General features: G+C 29.5%; 3 protein-coding genes across 12 annotated transcripts in view; 2 read left to right on the top strand and 1 right to left on the bottom strand.

Annotated features, from left to right (window-relative positions):
• Positions 1 to 10930, top strand: part of LOC127069644 (guanine nucleotide-binding protein G(o) subunit alpha) — a 44386-nt gene extending 33456 nt beyond the window's left edge. For 6 of the 7 annotated variants that reach the window (XM_051006856.1, XM_051006862.1, XM_051006857.1 and 3 more), the window contains 3 exons: positions 174 to 303; positions 1727 to 1880; positions 2068 to 10930. In XM_051006856.1, the coding sequence (XP_050862813.1) occupies positions 174 to 303; positions 1727 to 1880; positions 2068 to 2255 (472 nt within the window). In that variant the 3' untranslated portion in view covers positions 2256 to 10930. The remainder of the gene's footprint in view (positions 1 to 173; positions 304 to 1726; positions 1881 to 2067) is intronic. The other variant, XM_051006858.1, reaches the window with a different exon arrangement.
• Positions 10931 to 12112: 1182 nt separating this feature from the next.
• Positions 12113 to 13831, top strand: LOC127069646 (DNA replication complex GINS protein PSF3). Its single transcript, XM_051006863.1, has 4 exons — positions 12113 to 12473; positions 12571 to 12715; positions 12854 to 12983; positions 13186 to 13831. Exons 1-4 carry the CDS (start codon positions 12368 to 12370, stop codon positions 13411 to 13413), a joined length of 609 nt encoding a protein of 202 aa, XP_050862820.1. The 5' UTR covers positions 12113 to 12367; the 3' UTR covers positions 13414 to 13831.
• Positions 13745 to 27932, bottom strand: part of LOC127069642 (hepatocyte nuclear factor 4-gamma) — a 53739-nt gene continuing 39551 nt past the window's right edge. For 3 of the 4 annotated variants that reach the window (XM_051006849.1, XM_051006852.1, XM_051006851.1), the window contains 6 exons: positions 23866 to 24067; positions 23235 to 23329; positions 22914 to 23050; positions 21076 to 21346; positions 18340 to 18492; positions 13745 to 17916 (listed from right to left, as the gene is read on the bottom strand). In XM_051006849.1, the coding sequence (XP_050862806.1) occupies positions 17402 to 17916; positions 18340 to 18492; positions 21076 to 21346; positions 22914 to 23050; positions 23235 to 23329; positions 23866 to 24067 (1373 nt within the window). In that variant the 3' untranslated portion in view covers positions 13745 to 17401. The remainder of the gene's footprint in view (positions 17917 to 18339; positions 18493 to 21075; positions 21347 to 22913; positions 23051 to 23234; positions 23330 to 23865; positions 24068 to 27932) is intronic. The other variant, XM_051006850.1, reaches the window with a different exon arrangement.

The following is a 27932-nucleotide window of genomic DNA, read 5'->3' as shown; positions in this document are numbered from 1 at the left end:
CTTTCTGCTGTTTTCTCTCTCTCTCTCTCTCTCTCTCTCTCTATTTTTTTTTTTATTTCGTTTTTTTTCTTCTTTTTTTTTCTTTTTTAGTCTCACTAGAACTTAATCAATTCTTTAATTAATTCCTTTTCAAAAATTTTTTTTCGTTCTTTTTTTTTTCTTTTTTTTTACAGATTGTTCGACGTGGGTGGACAAAGAAGCGAACGTAAGAAATGGATACATTGCTTCGAGGATGTTACTGCGATTATCTTCTGCGTCGCCATGTCCGAATACGATCAGGTCTTGCACGAGGATGAAACTACGGTAAGATTAAATTGTTCGACTTATTACTTTCGTTTGATTTTATTAAGAATCGTATTCTTAGATGAGTAATCATTCTTGTTTCTCATGAACGTTATTTTCCCGACATAATTAAACGATGAATTTACGTAGACAACTCAAAGTTATTATTTCGAATCAAATGATATTTCGTAATGTCAGTTAGAGATCATGATCGATTCGTAACTTATATGTTAGTTCGATTTCTATAAAAAAAAAAAAATAATAATAATAATAAATTAAAAATTGAAACGATAATGTCGTCTTACTCGAAAATGTTTTCCATTGAAGAAGATCGGGCTAAATTTATTTTTTCATTGAAAGTTACAATTTTCACGATTAATCTCGTATAATATTCTTTCGCAAAAAAAAAAGAAAGAAAAAGGAATCAAATGTATCCGCGCACGTCTGCACTTGATCAAGGACAATTTGATTACGTTCCAACCATTCTAAATCTTTTTTTCATTGGGAAGACATTTTTATTATTTTCAATTTTGCAGATAAATTCTTGAATAATTATCTAAAAAAGAATAGGAAAAAAGAATCGAATAATACATTCCCGTCCAATCTATACTTTACCAAGGTTATTTTACTGATCCTATATATCAAAACATTTTTCATTTCTTTGCTAAAAGAGTCGGCTAATTGTTACGGCAAATTATTGCATAATTTTCTGAACAAACAAAAAAATAATATATATTCGCGTTCGTTTATTGAAGATTCTTCGTTCGAAAAGAAATATTGCTTTTCCTCCTTTTTGTTCTTTTTTTTTCATTACGAGAGATATCAATTTTGTTTACTGCAAATGTTTACGCGATTTTTTGAAAAAAGAGAAAGAAAAGAAAGGGAAAAACGAAGAAAAAAAGAAAAGAAAAGAATCGAATAAATACATTCGCGTTCGTTCAAGATCGAGTTACTACTATCCTTTATCACGAAGCATTTTTCTTTTCGTAAGATAACGGGCACTTGGACGTATAAAGATTAGAAAAGAAGAAGAAGAAAAAGAAGAAGAAGTATGGGGATCAATTGTTAAGGTCATTGCACGTGGGAAGTGTCGTTGATTCAATTTCGAGAAGATGCTTACTACGTGCATGCTGAGTATACAAGTATTTTTTTATTTTCGATAGATATCAAAAAGATATCTCTTATTTGGATTATAACGGAAACAAAATAATGTGATAGACTTACATTCATAAATATATAATACTTAATTTATATTTATGTGCGTGTATACATATGTATTTACTCGAAGTATAATACGTACAATCGCGTGTTGTATCGTTGTTCGACCTTTTTGAGAAAAGATAAGCAAACGAACGAACGAACGAAAATGAACGAAAACGAACGAAAACGAACGATAGCAAAACAAACGATGATAAGGTAACCTCGTACGAATTTATTTTTCCAGAACCGAATGCAAGAAAGCTTGAAGTTATTCGATTCAATTTGCAACAACAAGTGGTTCACCGATACCTCGATCATTCTTTTCCTGAACAAGAAGGATCTGTTCGAAGAAAAGATTCGCAAGTCTCCCTTGACGATTTGCTTCCCGGAGTACGCAGGTAAAATATTAAAATCTGTTTCTCTTTGTTTATTAGGATATATATAAAAAAAAAAAAAAGAAAACGAAAGAAAAAGAAAATATCATAAAGAATCAATGAAATTTAGAGATTCAAATAGATGTCTTTAAAAGTAACGATTAAATGATTATTAACAATTTTTATTATTAACATTTTATATTTTGTTTAGGTGCGCAAGAGTACAGTGACGCCGCTGCCTACATTCAGGCGCAATTCGAAGCGAAGAACAAGTCTACGACGAAGGAGATTTACTGCCACATGACCTGTGCCACCGACACGAATAACATTCAATTTGTGTTCGACGCGGTTACAGATGTAATCATCGCCAATAATCTGCGTGGCTGCGGACTCTATTAGGTTAATTCCGTATTCTATATTAAGCGTTAACAAAATGGAGATGACGACGATGACGACGATGACGAGTACGACGTTGACGTTGACGAAAAAGACGATAACGACGAAGACTGTGACGACAGTGATAATAACAATGATGATGATGATGATGATGATGATGATGATGACGACGACGAGGACGATGACGACGACGATGATGATGATAATGATAATGATGATGATTATGATTATGATGAAGCTATCGAACGGGTGACGTTTATCAGAGTCAAGAATTTTCATTTTGATTCGATCATGGTTACGTTTTGATTTGTGTTTAGAGTGAGACGACGAATGAAGATAAAGAGAGACAAGAAAGAAGATAAAAATGAAGACCAAGTATTTTTCTTGCTCGCTCGACTGTACGACTGTCGGGATTATCGAAACGAGTCGACCAATACAAGATGATGATAAGAATAAATATTATTTTACAGGTTGCATGGATTACATTTATGAAAATGTTTCCTGCGTCGTTTCATAGATCGAGAAGTTTCGTATGTAAAAGAGAAGAGTAAAGAGAGAGTTAAATAAAGAAAGAAAAAAGAAGGAAAGAAAGAAAGAAAGAAAGAAAGAAAGAATGAATGAAAGAAAGATAGAAAGAATGATAAAGAATAATAATATATGTATTTCGACGAAACTCGACCGCCATATATATGCATTTACGTTCGCGCCAACAAACCCAACCGTGTTACCGTCAAAGCACAAGAAAGAAAGAAAAAGAAATATGTAAATCGAGCCTGCAGTTGGGTTTTATAAAGAGACTTGAAAAAAGAAAGAAAAAGGCTCGACACAGTTTTTCTATTTTTTCTTTTTTTTTTTTTTTTTTCTTTTCTTTTTTGTTAAACCTTTTGATTAAGCAAGTTCACGAAGGAATAAGTCGACTATATATATATATATAAATAAATAAATAAATATATATATATAAGTACAATAGATATTGTGTATTTGACGATAGAAGGATGATAATATTCTAGGATTTGCACGTTTAAAACGGATTTAGCACAAATTTAATAAACGTACTTGATCGTGCATTTTAAAAAATATTCTCTTCTTTTGTTTCTGTTTTTCTTTTTCTTTTTTTTTTCATATTTTATTTTATTATCTTTCTTTCTTTTCTGTTTTATCGTTTGCTCTATACGCACGAATGCCATTTTGTATTTTCATTATTATCGATAAGCGATTAAGAAGACCACATACGTAATATACATAAACGTCGACTTTATCCTACCATCGATGATATTCAACAAATAAATAAATACGTACATACGTATGTATACGTACTTGTTCGATCGTGATTCGGTATATTTAATTAAACGTCTGAAACATGATCGAAAGCAACGTCAACGTACTTTCGACGTTTTGCTTTTTATTTAATATGAAAAGGACAGACATTTTATCGCACACATATTGCATAGGTACATAAGTATTTATCTACTTACTTTACCTATCGTATACAAACGATGCGCACATAAATACACACACATATACACGAACATACACACACGCGTATATATATATATGTGTATATATATATATACATACAGACATAAACGCACAGTTTTAAAAATAAAAATCGATCCGGAGAGATATTAGGAAAGAAATCATGTATTTATTCTCGATTATATCTCGTTGAATAATCCCTATTCTTTTATTTCTTTTTTTTTTCTTTTTTTTTTTTCTTTTTTCTTCTACTGTCAAAAAATTCTATCAAGAAAACTCGTCGACGATATCGTTAAGTTGAGACGAGATAAAAGGGTGGGTGGGTGGGTGGAAGCGAGGGAGAGAAGGAAGAAGAAGGAGGGAAAAAAATGAAGAAAAAAAAAGAAAAAAAAAAGAAATGGAGAGAAGGAGAGAGAGAGAGAGAGAGGGGGTGGGGGAGGGGTAAAAAAGGGAGGGAACTACGAGATGAAAATTTATATTACAGGAGCATATTCTCCATAAGGGACCCTTACAATAGTGAACGCGTAAGGAGAGACAGTTGAGTTATGAGAATGGAAGAAGAAAATATGTACATTTTTTCGTCGCGCACAATCGTATAATATCTATTCACCTCTATCTCGATATATAAGTTACATATATCGATATATAAGTTATATATATTTTATTACCGAACAAGAAAGGAGTGTAGGGTGGGAATAGAGGGTGGGAGAGTGGAAGGGTGAGAAGGTGAGGATTTAGAAAGAAGGTTTACGAACGAATAGAAAAAGTTCGACCAAAGTAGAAAGGATTTCGTTAAATGAAATGAAATATAACATCGAAGAGAGAGAGAGAGAGAGAGAGAAAGTTTGTTCGTCGTTTATATATATAAAAATAAAAAAAAAAAGACAACAATAACAACAAGAAGAAAATTCATTGAATAAGAAAACTATCTCGTAATAGTTTTCGTCTCTCGAAATTCTTCGTCTCTAAGTACGTTGCACTGTCGCAGGTACGGCAGAATAAAAGATAAAGAAAGAGTGATAAAGAGAGAGAGAGAGAGAGAGAGAGAGAGAGAGAGAGATAAGAGATGGAAGAAATAGAGATAGATAGATAGGAAGAGAAAGAGAGAAGAGAAAGAAAAAATTTATTATGTATGTAATCATCGTAAGATTGAATTTGTTCGTGAAATAGATAGATAGATAAAGAGAGAGAAAGAGAGAGAAGGAAAAAATGATGAAGGAATATAAGTGACTTGAAAATTTATCCTCGAGGAGATTAAACTTTGCCTTGATGCATCAAGAACACGTATGGCTATATACAATATCGAGGAAAATAATAATCATGATAATAGTAACGATAATGATGACAAGAGGACGAAGACGAAGAAGAAGAAAAAAATAATATAGTAACGTGAATAAAAATAAAGAAAAGAGCGAGTCGCCGATAAGGAAGGAAGAACAAAAAAAAAAAAAAGAAAATATCCATGAGAATTATAATTGCAATATGAAAAGAGATTTGAACAAAAGATATATAGATAGATAGTGATAGAAAATGTAGAAAGGCCGGTAATGACGCTAGAGTCCTAGCGAACGGAGCCCTTCGAAAATGATATGGAATGGAGAGAAATAATTTAAAGAAAGGGAGAGAAAGAGAGATAGAAAGAGGATGAAAAGAAGGAGAAAGTCTTTAAGAAGCAAACGTCTTTAAACGTACCAAATACAGTGACCTCGTGCCAATGTGCATGCAAGAGAGAGAGAAAAAGAAAGAAAGAAAGAGAGAGATAGAGAGAAAGAGAGAGTCTAAATCTTAATCGAGATATTATATAAAAGAGAAAAAGAAAAGAAACAAATATAAATTTCGACGTTGTTACGCCATTTAATGATAAACCTCGAGTCGTTAGTCGAGACTGATGAATGAAACCGACGAGGCTAATTCTCAAAGTAGTTACCGTTTATTACAAAGGAACAAAAAAAAACTAAAATAAAGTAAAATAAAATAAAATAAGAAAATAAAATAATATAAAGAAAAAAATTAATAAATAAATAGATAAGTAAGTAAGTAAGTAAGTAAGTAAGTAATAATAATAATAAATAAAAATACGTACGACCGATGTCGACGACCCGTTCGTCCGTAAAGTTCATTCATCCCGATAATATTGCGTTCGTTAAATCTTTTTTTTTTTTCTTTTTTCTTTTTCGTCTTTCTTTCTTGTTTTTGCAAACACTGCGAAGTATAAATTTGCAATGAAATAAGGATGACGTTTGAATGATCACTCCTTTCCATCGTCTAGATTAACGTACTACTTCCTAGTAGTTATTACGTGTTTATACGATAAATAGGAGATATATTAGTGACAAATGGATGATAAATCGAACTAAACGGACGTTCGTTTCTTTACGATATCGTATCTCGAGTTACCATCGTTATCGTTTAACGAGAGAAACTCGGCCGTTCGAAAATAGTAATCGATGGATCGAGATGATTCTCGGACTCTAGTCAGACGTGTTACGGATCTCGTGTTTTTGATTAACACGACCAATGGTGAATGTAGGAAAACGTGATGAGAGAAACCGAAAAAAATAAATAAATATATATGTATGGAGAAAAGATCGAGAGAATGTTAAAAAAAGAAAAAAGAAGGGAAAGGAAAACAGAGGGAAAAGAGATTTGAGAGATTGAAAAAGTGTGTGTGTGTCAGAGATGCATGTGTGTGAGAAAAAACGATAGGACACGAAGGTACACAAATTAGATGATGACAAAATATTGATGGATATCGCGCGTGAGCTAAAAATATTAGATGGATACTGTTTATTTTATTTCTTTTTCTTCTTTTTTTATTCTTTTTGTTTTATCCTTTTTTTTTTCTCTTTTTTTTCTTTTCTTTTTTTAAATGCAAGGATGATCGAACGCATTTAAAAGAGAGAGAAAGACGAAAATATATTTGAAAGAATTCATAAAAGTTTATAACGTTATTAATTTACAAATTAACGAAATATCCAATGAATGTTTCCATGTAAACGCGAGGAATGTATAATTGTTTCGTGAGATCTGATGCGATCCTAATCTCGACGATATTATTTTAATTACTGATCTATGAAAATAATTCCAGGACGAAAGAAAATTCGAAATTTATTTTTGTCATAAATTTAAATCGTTTAATCCTGCGAAGTACGTTTATTTCCAATGATATAATTATAGAAAAATTATGCTTGCTTGATTAATTACGCCAAAGAAAAAAGAAGAGAGAAAAATAAGGTTATACAAATATACATTAAAAATTATTTATTTTTAACAAGATATTGACTCGATTTATAAATAAGTGACAATTTATAAATAAGGATTTTATTACTTATTCGTAAATCAGTTCGATATTTTGATGAAAATAAACATTTTTGTATGTGTTTCTATAAATTTTAACAAAAACTAAGAAATTCCAACAATAATAATAATGATAATAATAATAATAATAAAATTTATTTATTGAATTGATAGATACATAAATAACATTATAAGCAATGAGTTTATTATACTTATTTATAAATCAATCTAGTAAATATAATATTTAATAATTAAAATCAACAGACATTTTGTTGGATCATCGGGTTGATTAATAAATAAAAGTCACTTTATTCTAACGAGTATATTCGCAACAACGTTTATATATTTACGAGTCAACCTAATATTAATTTAAACAAATTATCCAAAGGTATTTCATTTTATTTTACAAATAAGATATCAATCTTTCGATTACTTTGGAAAGACGAAAAATGACGTGCAGCAAATTAGTATTATTATTTCGTGAATATATAACGTTATATCGATATTTCAACGATCGTTGTGTCTTGTGGGGAAAAAAAAAATGAAAAAAAAGATGATGAAAGAAGAGAAAAAATTTCACATTTATCCAACTGGATTGGATCGAAGAAAACGACCTTCGCAGGGTTAAATATGGTGACAGAGAGACGCGAAAAAAAAACTCGTGGGACGTTTTATAAATCGTTAGAGTTCACCGGAGGTTAAAAGGACGAAATATTTTTGGTGAGTTGGCATTTACGATCGAAAGTTAGTAACGAAAGAGTTTAAAGATAGAGAGACTGATAGGAAGAGAGAGAGAGAGAGAGAGAGAGAGAGAGAGAAGGAGAGAATAAAAGTTATTAACGAAAGAAAAATTTTAAAAATCTCTCCTACGTCCTGGAACAAATTTTCTACATTATTATTATTTTTCATTTTATTTATTTATATATTTTCTTATTTTTCCCTCTCTTTTTCTTTTCGTTCAATCTCTTTCCTAGACACTTAAAATTCTTAATAAAACAAATAGTTATAAATAGTTTCCTTTTATAATCGTCGACAAAAATCATATCGTGCATTCTACTTGCAAACGAGAACGAAAAGGATCATCTTTCTTTTACTTTCTCACGCATTTCTCGAACCATTTCGCACGTGCATCTTCACATGACTCGTTCCATGTTTTATTAAACGGAAAAAAAAGAAAAAGGAAAAAAAAAATCGAAAGAAGTGAAGTGGAAAAGAAAAGAAAGGAAAAGAGAAAAAAGAGAACGAAAACGAAAGAAAAAGAGGAGAACGAACGAAAAAGACACTGTTTTGCTAAAATACGAAGGCGAATAAATAAGACGAAGACGGGAGAAGCAAAAGAAAAGAAAAACAAAAAGAGAAAGAAAAAATAGAACGAGAAAAAAATAAGAAAACGTTCTCATGGGCTCAACTGTGTCTTATCTATTTCGTCGTATCTTGGTGTGAGCCTTCTGCTTGACTGTTTATCATCGGCATACAAGTGATTCGTAAAGAAGGAAGGGGAAGGTGCGCCCGATAAAAAAAAAAGAATAAAAAGAAAAGAAAAGAAAAAGGATAAAGAGCAAAGAAAACGATGAAAAAAGAGAAAAACGAGAAGATGAAAAAATAAATAAATAGAAAGAAAAAATGCAAATTCGAAGAATATCGTTCGAGTTTTCATCGAAATATGGAATGCGAAATATGGAAGGATTTGGGGTGGTAAGAAGGGTGGTAGAAAAGGAAGGGTGACATGAGACTCGAGTTCGATCAATTATTTATTATTTATCGATTAAATTTTCTTTCTTAAATTATTCTATCATCGATAAATGAGATTGCATCTATAGTTGAGCTAACGTTTCTTTTTTTTTATTGTGATAAGATTGTGTTTAGGTATTGTCCTATATATATATATATATATATATATATATATATATAGAATAATTCTCTCGTTTATTATCAGAAAAGATTTTCTCTTTTCCCTTTTTTTCTTTTTCTTTCACATCGGCGTACGTAGTATATGCATCCCCAACTCGAACGTTAATAATTTTTTAACTATCGATCGTTCGTTCGATTTCGTTTTTTCTTTTTCTTACTTTCTCACATTCTTTATTTTCTTTTTCTCTTTCTCTTGTTTTCCTTTCTCTTTTCTTTTTTTGTCTTTTTTCTTCCTAATTTCTATCCTTTCTCCAAACGAAAATTTCTCTTTTCTATATTCCTTCTCTTACTACCAGTCGTTACCTAGTTTGCTATATAGAATTTTGTTAGTAGTCGATAATATATAGTATTATTAATTATCACCATGGTTGCCATATTATTGTAAAATTAGTTTAATTACAGCCTGTAGAAGTTTATCATAGAAAGGAGAGAGGGGATTCATAAGTAATATATAAATATTATAAATATATACACACCTGTATATATATATATATATATGTATACATTACATACATACATACATACATACATACATATATATATATATATTAATTATATTACACTTAAGTCATATTTATATACATAATATGTCTAGTCACATAGTCGACGCTCAATGGAAATGGAAAAAATAAAAATAAGAAAGAAAAAAAAATATATAAAAAGAAACAAAAAAAGAAAAAAAAAAGAAACGAGGAAATGAAGTGATGAAGTAACGGAAAACATACACCAAACGTGAAAAGGATGGGCGTAAAATGATGGCGGGTAGCGCGCGTAGTAAGAAACGGTGTAACGCTGTAAAAAAAAAAACAATATAAATACGTACATACATTCATATATACATACATGCATACATACATACGTACATACATTCGTACATAAGTACACTACATGTACTTACATATACATATACATATACATAAATGCATACGCAACGTGTAAACTATTCGCACTATTCGCTCGTATTGAAATTTTTTCAAGAATTAAACTCTGTCGTGCTTATCTTGACAAAACGAGAAAATAATACGACGAACACACATATAAATAAACTAAGAGACAAGAAACAAGGAAAGAGAGAAAGAGAGAGAGAGAGAGAGAGAGAGAGAGTTAGTTTATCGTACATCACAATGGAACGTACTTACGTTGACTTTTAAACGACGAATGAAACAAAAATTTTATACCAGCCCTTATTTATTAACGCGATCGTTTTTCTAGAATTACATTTTTAAAGAGAGTCATCGCGATAATATCGTAATATCGTAAGCATCATAATAACACCGTGAATCGTCGAACACGTTCGATAAGATCGTGAAAGTCAACGTGATCGTTCCTTTCGAGATCGAGGAAAAATAAAATAAAAAAAAAGAAAAAAAAACAAGGAAAAGGAAGTAACAATATTTAACGTACGCACGAACATACGTAGAAACAAAAAAAAAATATAATAAATAATAAGTACGATGAGATTATGATAGAAAACGAAGAAAGAATGAAATGATGAATGAAAGAGAAAGAAAAATGTATACTTGGCTTCGTATCGACCAAACCGGCCGTAATTATTTACATAAATACACATACACACACACACACACACATATATGTATACAGTCGGTACGGACAATCGAGATTCAATCTATCGAATAAATGTATCTATCGAATTCTCTTGTGCGATAAAAAATACGTAAAACCGGTTTTTGCAAAACCTTTTAATGAAATGCGACAGACACGCACTCGCACCCATACACACACATATATATATATATTTTCCATCGAAAGAAGAAAAAGAAAAAGAGATTCCGTTTTAATTCGAGAGCAAGATATGATGTATCGAGAGTCGATCGAATTAATCGAAAAAAAAAGAAAAAGGAACTGTAACGATAACGGCAACAACAACAAACGAAGAAAATAAAACGAAAAAAAAGAAGAAAAAAACAAAGCCACCGAGAAATAATTATAAATTATTTCTTCTTGTAAGCGCATAGAAAAAAAAAAAAGAAAAACATGCGTCTTGAGCGTCTCACTCGTTTTAACGTAAGAGAAAAAAAAAAAGGCATGAAATATAATAAAATAAAAGGAAGAAAGCAAAGAAAGAGAGAAAGAGAAAGAGAGAGAGAGAGAATAAAAGGGATGTTTCGAAAAGAGCAGCGATATCTGACAATTTCGAAGGGTCTCATCCTTGACCTCTCGCTAAGATCTATGTAACTACATAAACGCTTTTTATTCTACCAAATTTGGCGACGACGCGTTATTTAAAGAAAAAAAAAAAAGGAAGAGAAGAGAAAAGAGGAAAAAAAAAAGAAAAGAAAAGAAAGAATAGCCGATCGTTGAATCGTCGATCTGATCCAGATCTTTGATCGATATTACGATAATCGCGAGAATACAAGCATGTGCATCATTATACCTGTACGATAAAATAGTAATTTCTATCGTTACGAATGAAATAAAATGATTAACGTAAAAGAGAGAAAAGAAAAGGGAAAAAAAAAGAGAAAACGATTAAGACGATGAAAACAAACAAAAAAAAGAAAAAACATGAATGGCAGTAAACCGAACAGGAGGATTTAATAATAGCGTTATATCGTAATCGTAATGATTAATGGTAAACTTAATGATTATAATGTATTGGTAATGATAAAGAATAATAATGTTTAATTGACGATCAATAACCAAGAGCGCACGTATTTCATGATTCATTCATAGTTTAATGAACATTGATTCATTTCTTTTTTCGTGAAAGAGTGATGTTGTGTATGAATATTATTAGAGAGAGAGAGAGAGAGAGAGAGAGAGAGAGAGAGAGAGAGAGAGAGAGAGAGAGAGAGAGAGAAAGAGCGAAAGAAAGAGCGCGAGAGAGAGAGAGAGAACGAGAGAGAGAAAGAGATAGATAGAGTGAAAACGACGGAGAAAAGAGAAAAACAAACGAAGATACACCGTGGAATGTTACAAAAATTACCACCAAGGGAAAATCTCATTATATAAAATTATTATGTAATAATTGTCCATACATCTTAAAATGTCGAAATAAACTAATAATGAAAAGAATATCGTGGGAATTTCTTTTTATAAGGTTTTAAATCGTTCTCTCAATAGTACGCATTTTTGAATTTAGCCGCGTTTAAATCGCACGCATGTGTATGTAATAATAGTTATAATATATTAAATAAATTTATTACAGTATTACACATTAAATTATTACGATTGATAATATATATATATATGTGTGTGTGTGTGTGTGAATAATTTATTAAACATTTTGTTTGATTATTATTTCGTTTTTATTTTATCTAAAATAATATAAGTTTGACATATTTATATTTGTTTTGATTAACGTAGTATTAGGATACAGCAAAGGCGGGAGATAATTGTCCGTAACAGTGTTTATTCTTCGATTCGTTCGTGTGTTTCTTCTCTTTGATAATTCGTGTGTTTTATTAAAAATGTCGTTATGCTGTAGTTATGTTCCTGATTATTTTTCTATAAACGATATTCTGGCAACGGAAGAACGTATATTATGTACTATCGACGTGACACTTCCCGGTTTAGGTATATTTTAATAAACTTAACCTCAATACGATTACTTAGATTTAATGTAGAATATCGATTCTTTGATTTCTTTAGATTAATATAATTTTCTTTTCAGGATTCTTAGATATTTCTAATGATTCGGATGATTTGAAACAAGGAACAAAGTTAGAATTTCCTATTTGGTTAACGCATCCACTTAATATAATACAAGGATCACTCATCAATATAGAATTACCAAAAATATATAAAGATAGTTATAGGTTTGTACGTTCATATGAAAGAAAGAGAGAGATAGAGAGACTTAATTTTTAAACTGCTTAAACTTATCGATTATTTGCAATATTAAAATATATATAAACAAGTGTTTATAACCTATAATATCTACGTTGTGCACATAGAGAAATTCTTCAAGCAGATGCATGCGCTGTGTCATTGAGCAAATGGAATCTACATTTCTATGAAGTAGGAATGTATTTAAGAACCTTTAATATTCGGGAAAGTGAAAAATTAACAGAGAATTTGTTAGAGGTAAGTAAACAAAGTTAATATTTACAATTATATTAAAATTGATCTATCTTTAATATTTAAGTATAATTTTACTAATTCATGATCAATATACCATTTGAAAATTACTTCATTGTGTTTAAATATTTCTATGATATAAAATTAAGTTCGTACGAAGGGATTCTTTTTCTTTCTTTTTTTCTTTTTTTTTTTTTTTAACTTTCAGACCTTCAAATCTCGATTTAGATTAATCATGGATTGGGCACAGAATCCGATTTCAGATCTGACGTTGGGTAGTCAGCTTCCTAGATTAGAAAAAGATTTGTTCTTAATTAGTAGAAAAGCAAAGGTACAATTAAACGAATGGTTAAAAAAAGGTACTGGCATTATAGAAGCATCGGAAGTAGCTGCAAATCTTAAGAAACGTAAACGTACCGATTATGAATTAAATTAATTCTAATTTAAATATATAATATAGATATAAGTCAGTAGATTATTAACAATCGCAATTGCATGCATATTGCATGTAGGGATTTTATTTTAGAAGAAAACTATTTTTTTATATCTTGTTAATATTGAGAAGATCATTTATGATTATTTTTATATCAAGGTTTTACAATAACAGATATACATATCAAAAGATGCATTGATTTGGAAAGTGAAAAGTGATATATATTTGAAAATTTGACGAAATAAAGAAAGTTCAATAATTTTTTATTATTCAGACAGGGAATGGTGTATAGTTCCAATAAGTAGAATTGAAAAGAAATGATGGAGGAGAGTGCTTAATTTAAAAATCACATATCCCTTTATTTAAAGATACAAATGCTTATAGTGTAATTATTAAATAACAAATAAAAATTTTATTTACATTTCTTGTACGAAATCAGTCAACCATTGAACTGTCAACAACATTGAAAAGACTCAGGCAATGGAAAATGGTAACGTCTAGTTCACAACCCATAGCTAAGTAATGTTAATATATACCTTAATCATATATAATAATATATATGATTCATATTGAGCCATAAAATAACTTGCGTACCATATGGACATACATTTGCCAGACACAATGGACAAAGCATTTTTTAATTCTATATTTGTATCATTATGCCTTACAAAAGTCAACGTTCGTAAAATCTTTTCGTACAAAAATACAAAATTTACTTAATTTACTATAGCAATCTAAAACTAATGGATTTATGTTTATGATGTAGGAGTACACATACATTTGAATATTTTATACGTCTAAGAAATAAACTATCTAGCAATTAAAACACTTTCTATACAAAATGGACTATGCGATTTACAAAATAAACTAGTATGGTATGACATTCTATGGCAGTGGCGCGCAAACTATGAATTAATGAAATTTTCATGAATGTTACGTATAACAGCAATAGTAAACTTTTTTTATTTTACATTTAAGATAAAGATAAAATGATATTATCGCTACTCTTATATAAACTAATATAAAATGATAATAAATCATAGTGATGTCGCAAGTATGAATAATTTGCGTACCACTGTACTATGGCATTGGAAAAAAAGTTGTCCCTTGTATGTATATTTAAATAACTGTACAAAATCAGAAACAACAAGGATATTGTTTCGTATCGTGTTTTAATATAGAAATATCACATTGTAATGTAGTATTCAGAATATTATTCCTCATATTTTTACTATGGGGTTTTATAACTCTATATGACAAACGCCTGCATTTGATGAATCATGTGTCTATCATATAATAATCAATTTATTAATTATATAATTACTATAGATGTGTATATATTTATATATATATACACTATTGCTTTCTATCCGGCCATTATGTCATAATAGACATTTCTTTAGAAATCACCTTGACATAACGCATTGATTTTCTCTATAAGACATTGACTATCTTCAATGATATCGAAGAGTCTACTGTTAATGAGATTATCAATACGTTTATGCTCCGTCCAACATTGCTACTAATATAAATTGCATTGCAATGGCTTGTATCGTTTTTATTTTCAAAGATAAACACTTTGCTTATATTCGTTGCTCCGTGTTTCCCCTTGATTAATTTAACGATTATTTAAATCTAATTTAATCTATCTTAATATCGCTATGCTTGGAATGTGATTTATTTAAATCAGTGATTATCAAGACAAACACGAGGATACGCTCTTATTGTGAACCCCGTGATACCTAAAAATTCATTTTTAAATGATTCATAATTTACGTGAATTCATCAGAAAAAAAAGAAAAAAGAAGAATGTAGAATAACGAAAGAAATTAAAGTAATTAATGAAAGATTTCGAATAATTCGGCAAGCACGAAGCCAGCGCGATATCGAAATTTACATTTATATTTATATATACAAATCTATTTAGTTTCTTGGGCCAAAAGTTAGTAGGTGATATGAAAAATCAAGTATTTTTTTCCAAGATATTTTAAGTTTGTAATTAGTCTTGTAGTTTTACAAGATGGGCTTGTAGTTTCACAATTTGAAAAAAAAAAGATAAACTTAAAAGATTTCAAGAAAAAATTATTGATTTTTAGGAACACCTGCCACCTTTTTATTGGATACCCTACGTACATATGTGTATATATATATATATATATATATATATATATATATATAAATCTTAAAGAATATTCTCTTACATCTTAAACGACGTAATTAAATAATTCTATCATTTCTTTTCATTTTTAATATTATATTGCTCGTGAGCTCGATTGTCGATTTTCAATCTCTCGACTTTTCGCCAAGAGAAAAAGAAAAAGAAAGAGACAAATGGATAGATAGATAGATAGATGAATGGATAGATAGATAGACAGAGAGAGATAGAGATAGAAAGAAGAAAAAAAAATATAAAAAAAAAATAACAGTGTCTCCTAAATGGCGTCAGTTTAAGTCAAGATACGATCTTATCTCTTATCCCATTTATCTTTCCGATGATCGATCGTTATTTATACAGGTGAGGGATTTAATTTGAAGAAAAAAAAAGAGAGAGAGAGAAAAGTCGTATAGAGAAATCTTTAAGAGAGAGACGCACTCACATTCGATCATACTCGAACGAAATAAACAATTTCGTTGTTCGATTTCTCTGATCGATAATCTCGTCGTTTTCGTATATGTATGTATATTTGTAATTTTTATCTCTCCGATTTTGGAGTAACGTTTCTTAATCCGTTTATTCTTCTTTTTATATATATATATATATATATATATATATATATATATATATTTAATTTCTTTTTTTTTCCTTTTTTTTTCTTTTTGAAGGTAAACTTGAAGATACGTTAGCTCGTGATTCAACGCTCGTATAAAAAGTAAATAAGTAATTAGATGATCTATAGTGATAAATCTTTACGCTTTTCTTTTAAAATACATACATACATATATATATTATGTGTGTGTATGTATATATATATATATATATATATATATATATATATATATATCATATATATTCATTCGTAAAGAAATTTTATATATATTCGTTCGTAATGAAATTTCATATTTCATTCGATCAATAAGGTTTGTCGATAGAAATTCCGATAACACTTTAAATGTTAATTACCATTTAATTGATAACTAGAAACGTTATTTATTTAAATCATAAGTGATTAATTTCTTATCCATCGCGAGACTTACGTTTTGTCACCATTAATCAATCCGTTCCTTCTCTATTTATTGATTTTATTCTCATTAGTCATTATTAATTTAATTTCATTATTTTCGATTGAATTTCATCAAAATTCACGTTTGAATAACAAAAATCGTGCAATTCATGAGAAGGCTCTATTTGACGATATATTATCAATTAGGGATAAATGAAATATAGTTGCTATATATTTGTGATTGTAAGGAAACATATCTCTCTTGTAACATATTTTTACTTTCACGATATTATCGTTTAAAAGTATGAAATAACACTTATTTTTCTTTTTATTCAGTATTCATATTGTTTATATTATTTTACGTTTATATCAATTCTTTTTTTGACTTTCTTTTTGATATACGAGAAATGCAAGTAAAGATACGAAAGCGTGTATCCATAAAAATAATTAAAAAAGAGAGAGTAATAATAATAATTTAACAAACACATATATATATATATTTAAAGAAAAAAAAATCATGAATTTTATAAAGTACGATTCGACGTGTTACTCTCCATATTATCACAGTCAAAATGGACTGGTCTCACCTACGATTTTAAAACGATAATTAAAGTGTTATCGGAATTTCAATCCTACAACATACACAATATATACGCAACAGGATTAGAAGAAAATTAGATGATCGATAATAATAATAATAAAACAAAAAAAATGATGATAATAACGAAAGATATAATCATATTTTCCTTGATAAGTCGAATTTTTGTTTTTTGTTCGAATCAATGATAAAATTCTATCGAAGGTCATGATATGATTCCTTCTCCGTCTAGTCAGAATGTTGATTCAGTTTCAAGGCTGGGTTCCTGTTTGAATAATCTGAAACCAGCGACTGTTGTCACGTCTTCCTGCGATGAAATAGGTGTTAGATCCCTAAGGATAATGACAGGACTACCAGCAGCTAACATATGATCTTGTGGACTTAATGGACCACCACCGGCATTGGCAGGTGTCAAAGGACTACTAGGACTCTCGTTACTGCTTACGTAACTTCCAGGAGCATTTGACATTGGCATTGGCGTAGAATTTCCGTTCAATTCAGCAGCCGCACCACCTAGTAGCATCTCTTGCAAAAGATTGTCTATATGTGCTACTCCGAACAATCTGACGAATTGAATCTGTTCGATCATTTGCCAAGAAATTGATTGTAATGCTGGTAACGTCAATAGTATTTCGCCGAAACGACCACGGCTATCATATTGACGATCACTTATATAATCTTCCAAATTGATTTGTATCTGATAACGGAGGTGTTTTATCCTTCCAGGCTCGCTCAGACCTTTCGCGTCTATATATCAAAAAAAAAAAAAATGTTAAAAGTATATGATTATATCAATATTTAACTTTGATTATAATTTATAAATAGTATATATATATATTTGTAATATATAGTAATATATATATTTATGTATGTATATACATGTAATATTATATTTATAATATTTATATAATATATATAATATTGTATATATATATATATATATATATATATATATATATATATATGTATGATATTGTGTGTGTGTATATACATGATATTGTACTCAATTAGATCTAATTTATCGTCGTTTAGACTTTAAAGAAGCCGTCCGGTACATCTTCTTTAAATGATGGAATAAACAATTTTTTGTTTTCCCTTTTTTTTAATTTATTTATTTATTTATTTATTTTTTTATTCTACTTCCTTTTCCGATCGTGTTCCATTACTTACTTGGATCAAAAAACACGATAGCCTTGAGACAAGCAAACTCCGTGTCATCGATTTGGACCTCGTTCAATGGTTTCACGAGTTCGTCCATTACCCTCACACCAACTTTGCTGATGTCCAAATCCTGATTACGTCCTTCTGTTGACAATGATATCACTGATAACCACGGTTATACCGTTCCTTTTTCATTGACCACGACTGAGCCCGGCGACAGCGAAATGGTACTTTTTCTTTTTATTACTTTCTTTCTTTTTTTTCTTATTTATTTAATTTTCTTTTTTTTTTTTTTTTTGATCTCTTTAATCTTTTTTTCCCATCGAATCCGAATCTTTTAAAACCAACAAAAACCATCCAACCGTATATCTATTGCATGCAATCCGATCAACACAAAACAATAAATCCGGACTCAGTCAACTAGCTACAGCCCAAAATATCGTGCAAATATTCAAAGAACAAATCGTTCGGGTTTTTTTCTTTCTTTCTTTCTTTCTTTTTTTTTTTTTAATATCTTGTTATCATCTTTTTTGTTGTTTGTTTTCTTTTTTTTAATGTGTAATCATGTAAATCAAAATTGATTTCCATTTCTTTTTTTGGTAAGACATAATTGTTGTTATTCGAAGGAAATTAAAGAAAATAAAACCGATCGATTAGTTCGATCTGATTGAAAATTAATCGACGAATAATTACATTGTATTTCCAAATGGATTATCGATTCGAAAATATAACGTTGTGATGCTGACATAAGTTAATATATATATATATATGAAGCATAAGAAGAGTGCAGAGTGCATTTCTTTCTTCAATAGCAATGATATTTCCTACTCTTTTTCTTTTTTTTAATTTTATATCATTTTCCATATACATAGATAGATATAACAATTCGTCGTTTTATTTGTTAAATTGCAAAAATTATCTACCAGAATGAGCATGCATAATTATTTACATCCGAACAAAACTCACCCAGTTTAATCATCCAAAAAAGCAATACCTGTTTGTTTGGTAAGTGAGATATGTGTGTTTGATAAGAAGAAGAAGAAGAAGAAGAACAACAAAAAAGAAAAAAAGAATATATATATATATATATGCACATACACTTATGTATATATTTATGTAAATCTTTTCGAAAAATTCTTTTCGAAATTTTCGATGTAAAACTTCGAACGAACGAGAATAGACGAACGAACGAACGAACGATTGATCGATCGCAGATTTCCAATGCCTTACTACGAAAACAAATAATAATAATACAAACACAATAATTTTTTATCTAAGAAGAAGAAGAAGAAGAAGAAGAAGAATTAGAAAAAAACATTTCTTTGTAATTACGAGAAACATTATATTGCATAATAATTGTATAATATATGTATGTCGTGAATGAGGGATAATCATGATCGGATGAATCGACTATCGAAAAAGTTGTCGATGATAAATAGACGAAGCGATGAGATGACGGGTATACGCGCATGTAACCAATTCGAAGGACAAATTACGTAAGATAAAAGGTGAAGGCCGTATCTGTGTATACGCGTATTTATATGTGTTTGTGTATCTATATATATCTTTATATGCATACCTATCTATCTTTGTATATATATATTTATATATATATATATATTTATATATATATATATATATATATATATATATATATATATATTTGTATCTGTGTATATGTGTGTTGGGTCGTGTTCGACTCAATTTTTTAGCGGGGAGAGAATTAAATAATTCGTAGTCTAAAGTAGTTTATGCGCATACATATATACATACGTTTTCTCTCTCTCTCTCTCTCTCTCTCTCTCTCTCTCTCTCTCTCTCTCTCTCTCTCTTTTTCTCTTTTTTTTTTCTCGATGTGTTTGAATAACGTATGCATAGAAGCATAGCAAACCTACGGTTCGGATTTATCGATCGTCGTCAGGATAATAGGTGTCTCCATTCTCGATCTCCTTCTTGCTTGCTTGCTTGCTTGCTTGCTCGCTCACTTACTTTTTTCTTATTTTATTTCTTCTTCTTCTTCCTCTTTTTCTTTTTTTCTTTTTCTTTTTCAGAGAATTTTTTTTTCTTTCTTTTTTTTTTTTTTTCTACAACGTTACATATATGTATATATTCGTTTCTCCTTGTCGGATTATACGAATTTTATCGAGACAATGTAACGACGTATCTTACGATGATATCTTTTAGCTTTCAATGTTGAATAAAATTTTTTATTTATTTGTCTCCTTTTCTCTCTCTCTCTCTCTCTCTCTCTCTCTCTCATTTTTCTTTTTTTTCCTTTCTTTTTTCTTTTTTCGAACGTTATCTGAAAAATCACACATGACCGCACTCCCATATGTCGTTTAATGTTACGAAACCAACACTAAAACCAATACCCCTCTCCGAACGAAACAAGACAAAAATAAAAAAATTAAAAAGAAACAATAAATACTCACACAAACACACGTAGACACGTGACATATACAAAGTAAAAAAAAAAAAAAAAAAAAAAAAAAAAAAAACAATCCCTCCGTTAATTAAAAAACCAATAACACCTTGACCCTTAGTCATTTGATATCATGCAAAACGAGAAAGGAGAAAAATAATAATAAAAAAAAAAAGAAGGAAAAGAAAAATTCAAAAAAAAAAAAGAAAAGAAAAGAAAAGAAAAGAAAAGAGTGCAAGCGAAAGTTTTCCCCTGTCATTAACCAAGTACAATACAATGTTATTATCAACGTTGAGATACATTTTTAATGGGATACAACCTACCAGGACAATTCTTGGTGATTATGCAATTATTTCCAAGCAATAAAACGTCCTTAAGGTGCATGCTACGCCTAGCTACACCAAGTAATAGGTGTTCGCCTGCGTGCGCCCTTAATAACGCCACTTGGTCGTCTAGCGTGAGCTCGCTAAACGCTGGAATGTATTTGGCCCACTCGACGAGGATCAGCAATTGCTGCTTCATACTATCGCACACGTCGTTTATGTTCGCTATTTGCTTCGTACTGAGATCGATGTCGTTGCTCGGACTGCCTAGCTGTTAAAATAGTCATTAAATCGTATAGTTCGTTCTCACAGTCTTCTCTCTTTCTCTCTCTCTCTCTTTTTATCTTTCTATCTCTATCGCTATCTCTGTTTCTCTCTCCCTCTCTCTCTTTCTGTCTCTCTCTCTCTCTCTCTCTCTCTCTCTCTCTCTCTCTTTTTCTGTTTACTTTATCGAAAGTACCTCTTCGTTCGACTCGACTCGAATCCGAGCTTGGTATAATTGGCTCATGCTAACGTGTATTTTTAACATGGCATTAAATTAGTGATCGAGGTAAATGACCGATACTTCTTTTCATTTCTTTTTTCTCTCTCTCTCTCTCTCTCTCTCTCTCTCTTTCTCTCTTTTCTTTTTCTTTTTATTTTCGAAAGTACGATGAAAGGTACAAGCGATAAATCGATCGATGGATATTTATTTTCGCGTCGTTATGATACGTATCTTGCGAAATATATATATAGAATATATAATTTATATATTAGCAAATATATTTATATAGTATTCTTAATAAATAAATATATATATACGTATATATTTCGACGAGAAGATTTTATACGCGTACAAATATATTTATATAATTTAAATAATTCTATACATAAGTTTTTAGTTTAAAAAAGAAAAAAGAAAAGATAACAAAGAAGAAATTAAATAAAAAAAAGAAAAAAGATCGTAAATCTTAACGTTTTCACAAAGATAAGACACTTGAAAATTGGTAAAACATACAAATCGTCAATCTTAATAACTTATTAAAGAAAAAGAAAAAGAAGCCAATTCAAGATTCAAAAGCTCGAACGAGGAGAGGAACTTGGAACGTTAAACAAAATCTTTCACGAAAAGTTTTCGTGAAATGTTGCTAACTTTTTACGAAAAAAAAAAAAAAAAAACAAAAACAAAATAAAGAACGAACGAACGAAAGAACTCGACACGATTCGAGCCGTGCAAATTTTTCGAATGAAATTAATTCGAATGTATGCAGAAAACGAAAAAAAAAAAAAAAAAGAAAAAAGAGATCGATGATCGACGTGATATTATTCTCGATTATTACGATATTTATTATATTTATTACGACTCGATATTTACGATTAAAAAAAAAAAAGAAAAGAAAAGAAAAAGAAAAAGAAAAAGAACAACAACGATAACAACAATATTCGCCGCCAAGAAAAAGCGACTCGTTTAATGAAACCAAACGTAATATATAAATGACATATAAAACAATTGGAAAAAAAGATTAAATCATGAGAATTCGATCTGAACAGACATCGAAACAACAACGAACGTCAGAGTTCTTCGAAGAGGGGAAAAAAAGTGGAACGGAAAGTTCGGTTGTAAGGAAAAGAGAGAGACAGAGATAGACAAACAGACCAACAGAGAGAGAGAGAGAGAGAGATAGAGAAACAAAAAATGCGAGAAGAGAGGAGGGATCTTTCAACGAAGGGAAAAAAAGGTGGCATAATTAAATGGTCTGCGATTATGCACGCCGTAGTCGTTTTCTCGGTGCGACGCATTAACGAGCACAAGTTCCGATTATAAATATTCAGCTTGGCTGAGGTTAAGTTGTACTGACCTCTAAGGCTGCCCCAACTTGTCTACTGAGCATTTCAGCTTGCAATAAAGAAACAACGGAGAGTCCGCTAGCATTGTTGGCTTGTTCCTCGTAACTGGGCCTTCTACAACTTATTCGATCTCTCTCATTTTGCACGGCTGTTATTGAAAACGATGAAAACAAAAAAATGAAAAGAAATTAAAAAAAGAAAAATATAATATCGATCGAGAAGGAAAATTTTGTAAAGTGTTTTCTTTTAAACTTCTTTCCTTTTTTTTTTTAGTTATTTTTTTTTTGTACATTGTTTTTGTCAATCTTAAATTTTCTTTTTAAGCAATTTACCTTCCTTCTTCATGCCGGCCTTAAAACACTTTCGAAGTCTGCAGTACCTGCATTGATTACGCTTATCCTTGTCCACAACGCAATTCCTGCTGAATCTGTATCGTGTAGATAAATGTAAGATAAGTTAGACGAAAGAAATTAATCCTCCTCAACGCGTATATCCCTTTTCTTCTGATCAAAAAAAAAGAAGAAGAAGAAGAAAAGAAAAAGAGAAAGAAAACAGAAGAAATAATAAATAAGTAAACAGATAAATAAACGTTTTCTGTTTATTTTGTTTTATTTTATTTCATTTTATATTATATTATTTTTGTAAGTTATAACGTCAATCGATAACTAGTACTTATCGATTTGATATATACGTGATGTCATATGATCAAAAGAAGAAGAGAGATATTTAATGTATTATTAGAAAATAACGTAACGTTCTTTAATATCCGAATAAAATGTTTTACGATCGAGACGAATCGTACACAAAAATGACAAATTCGACAAAATGCGGATATTGATGTGATTACGTAATATACGCATAATTTTCGATTATATTTTTTTCTTTTTTCTTTTTTCCTCGTCTTCTTTCTCTTTTTTTTTCCTCTCCATTACGTTATTTAACGTATGAAATAATGTTAAAAACCTGCAAGTGTAGAGATGATTTTTCCTAACGGATCTTCTGAAGAAACCTTTGCAACCGTCGCAAGAGGCAGCCCCATAATGTTTCCCTGTGGCTCGATCACCACAAATGGCACAGTGTTGAGACAGGACACCGGTCACTCCGGTACCTGGAAGTCCCAGAACCGAGCCACCTGCGGCACCGGCGCCCATGCCAAGATCAGTATCTAAAAAAAAGAAAAAAAAGATAAATAAACAACAATCAGAAAGATCGATTTAACACGATATTTATCATTCGGAGAATTATAAGAAAAATTATAATTAACGTTGGCAGATGTAAATCGTTTTAACGTTAAAAAAATATTTCATTGATCCAAATGTTTAAATAGGAAAAATTAGATCTAATGTTAATTCGTGACGTAGCGATCAAGACGTCTTTGAAGTGAAAAATGGAATTTAGAATTTAGGTGAACAGTTTTTAATTATTGGTTTGTACGATTTCGATTCTTCGAAGCAGGTAGAGTTAAAAGTATGCAGGGAAATTTCAGGGGATAAGTTTCTTTTCGATTTTCTGTTATTTATCGATAAACGAGATTCTACTGTGTTTTTGGAAAAGGAAGAATTGTTTTAATCGAGATAAACTTGTTAATTATGTATAGATTAATTAATCTTTTTTTTTTTTTGGTATGAAGGAATTGTACGATATAATTTAATTTTAAATTATTTATACCGTGTGTAAATAATGATTTTATATATATATATATATATATATATATATATATATTATTAGAATAACAGTTATATACTATATATATATATGATAGTATAATAAACGTTATGTTAAGAATAATTTGCATTTAACAAATATTAATCTTGATATATGACACATTAAAAATTAATAAATAAATAAATTAATCAATTAATTTTATGGCGATGAAATTTATGAAATATAAATAAGTACATGTATATATAAGTTCATAATTAAATGATATATTATGATACGAAGATTGTTAAAAAAATTGATCTATCGATTTTCCTATTCTTTCTATCCTTATACGATATCACATTTTAATCAAAATTACTTTCATAAAGAGAACATGATCTGATCAATTAAATATCTACCTCCTAATCAAAAGAACGAATTATCTTTTCGTAATAAATTCCATTTAGAAATCTATTCTCGTACAATTCTGATACAAAGAAAGGAATGTTTCTATTGAAATATTCCACCCTATATAAGCCTGTAAATATTATGTTCTTCTAATCATTAATTAATCATACGTCCGAAATCTCATTTCCACTAAGCGAGTTTCTCTTATCGATCATAGACATGTAAATAACGATATAATTTTCTTTTTTTTTTTTTCTTCTTTTATATCACATAAAGCTAGATAATGAAGAGTTATATATATAACTTCCATGGATGATTCCACACCATGATCTTTTTCTTTTCAATTTTTACTTATTTATTTATTTATTTATTTATTTATTTATTTTTTATTTCTCTTCTTTTATTTATTACTTTATTTTATTTTTTTCTTTTTCTTTCTTTCTTTCCGCTCGTACTTGTTCTTTTTTCTTTTGTTCAAAACCGAGAGACAGTGCTCTTGTTGCTGGCGTAGAAGTCGGAGGGTCGCGATAACGCTATCACTGAAGGCTTTTCTTTCCCTCTCCCTCTCCTTCTTCCTCTCTCTCTCTCTCTCTCCCTCTCTCTCTCTCTCTCTCTCTCTCTCTCTCTCTCTCTCTCTCTCTCTCTCTCTCTCTCTCTCTCTCTCTCTCTCTCTCTCGAACTCGAACTCGAACTCTTTCATATGTCTCTCGTCTCTCTCTTTAAAACTAATTACGCTTCTTCTCGACACGCACTGTTCACGATCAGTGGAGAATTTTGCAACGATAGTGGACGTCCTCTTGCATCGGATTTTTCCAGTAACTTAAACATAGATTTTGCAAGCTGTAGAATGATTTCAAAGAATGTATTAGTTAATTTAAAAAACAACAAAATTGTCGAAGCATATAATCGACAGAAATCTTTAATTATTTTTACCATAACGCAAGAAAAGTAAATATCAATTGATTGTAATAAACGCATTTTTTTTTTTTTTTTATTTCGTTAAGTGTTGCGATGATCACGAAAGAAAAATGTTAGTTTGAAAGAAAAGAAAAGAAAAAAAAAAAAAATTGTCGAGGCATGTAATCGACGAAATTTTTCATTATTTTGATCATGACGTAAGAGAAATCAATGTTAATTAATTATAATAAATGCATTTTTGTTCCGTTTTACGATCACGCGAAGAGAAAAGTTATTTAAAAAAAAAAAGAAATTAATTATATAATCATATAATCGACGAAATCTTTAATTGTTTTACCATGACGTAAGAAAAGTGATGCTAATTGATTATTACAAACGCATTCTTATTTCGTTTCGTTTTATGATGATCACAAAAGAAAAAGAAACAAAATTAAGGACGAGAGAGAGAGAGAGAGAAGAAACGTTTCACTCTCGTTTATTTTCTTTCAAGAGTTTTCCGTATCAAAGCGTTTATCTTTTTATCTTTATACGCGAGGGGTCACAGTTTGTAGCAACTAACGGTTGAAACAACTTTCTATTCGCTGTAAGATTTATGATCTAAAAAATTATAAGGTCTCATTACACTGACAAAGTTACAAATACGTTTAACGATTTTGTACTTTTTTGTTCTTTTTCGTTTTTATTGTTTTCATTGGTTTCTTATTCCTTTTTCTTTTTTTTTTTCTTGTATTTTTCGTTTTTATTTTGTTTTATCTTATTTTATTTTATTTTTTATAATTACTTTTTCCTTTTCCTCTTCTTTTCCTTCGATCTTACAAACTCATATCGCATAATTCATTATTATAATCTGAGAGGCGCTTTCTCATTTAGATTTTTCATATTATTTTTTAATTTATATTAGAAATCTTGTCAATCTCGTTTTCTCTCGGTGAGATATGTAGAATCACGAAAAAGAAAATGACGTTTCTTTCGTAAACTTGAATGTAAGTTTTAAAGAGAGACGAAAATGGAAAAGAATTTCATAAAATTAAATAAAATAAATTAAATAAGAATTAAATAAAATAAAATAAGAAATTAAAAAAAAAAAAAGAAAAAGATTCGATAATTATATTGAAGAGAGCTATTATTTATAGGATACGTATATATATATATATATATATATATATATATATATATATATATATATCTATGTATGTATGCATTGTATATATTTATTCATATATATGTATTGTATGTATTGTAATATATTATATATGTATTACATATTTATTATATGATATATATAGTGTATACGTACTGTATCTATGTATTTATAAATACGTATGTATTGTATATGCATATATACAATGTATATATATATGTATATATATATATATATATATATATATACGTTTACTGGATTTTAGACGTCTTCAACTAAAACTTTAAAAGTAATCATTCTTCTTCTCAATGATACAAAACAGCAAAGTCACTCGTAAATTTCGTTTCGTACGGATTGACGATCAAATAACTATTCGTCATTATTATGTAATATCACTATGATATACACGTTATTATATAAGATCAGCGGGAAGACAAATCATGCTGGCTAATTTCCATTTTCTTTTCTTCCTTTTTTTTTTCTTTTTCTTTCTTTTTCCATCATCGTTTTTTTTTTTCGTCTTTCTTTTTTCGTTCTCTCTTTTTTTTTTCTTTTTTTGTTAGGGATTCCATGATAATTTAAAAGATTATTAAGTTATTAACACGTTTATGGGCAAACGTTATAGGACGTTGAATTTTTGAGTTTAGATCATTATCATTAATATTATTCGGTATTTAACTCGTCATATTTTATTATGATAATTCGTATTAATTATTTCATCATTTTGTTCATAACTTGTTTGGAAATAGTCCGTTGTATTACCTACATTTGTTTTTTCTTCACGACTACGTTAGTGTATTATTAGATAAATTAATTCTTCTTTTCTTTTTTTCTTTTTCTTTGTCTTTTTCTTTTTTTTTTCTTTTTTAGTTAATTCTCATGTATACTATTCGTGTAATTAATCTCATTAAAAATTTTTAAT

Source organism: Vespula vulgaris, chromosome 16 (assembly GCF_905475345.1).
Source record: "Vespula vulgaris chromosome 16, iyVesVulg1.1, whole genome shotgun sequence".
Lineage (NCBI taxonomy): Eukaryota > Metazoa > Arthropoda > Insecta > Hymenoptera > Vespidae > Vespula > Vespula vulgaris.
This window is presented reverse-complemented; position numbering and strand designations above follow the sequence as displayed.

What these genes read in the sequence shown, in the direction of transcription:
- LOC127069646 (XM_051006863.1), top strand. Translation starts at nt 12,368, where the DNA reads ATGTCGTTATGCTGTAGTTATGTTCCTGATTATTTTTCTATAAACGAT. An exon ending in CGTGACACTTCCCGGTTTAG is followed by an intron (nt 12,474 to 12,570) that starts GTATATTTTAAT and finishes TTTTCTTTTCAG; the next exon opens with GATTCTTAGATATTTCTAAT. An exon ending in TAACAGAGAATTTGTTAGAG is followed by an intron (nt 12,984 to 13,185) that starts GTAAGTAAACAA and finishes TTTAACTTTCAG; the next exon opens with ACCTTCAAATCTCGATTTAG.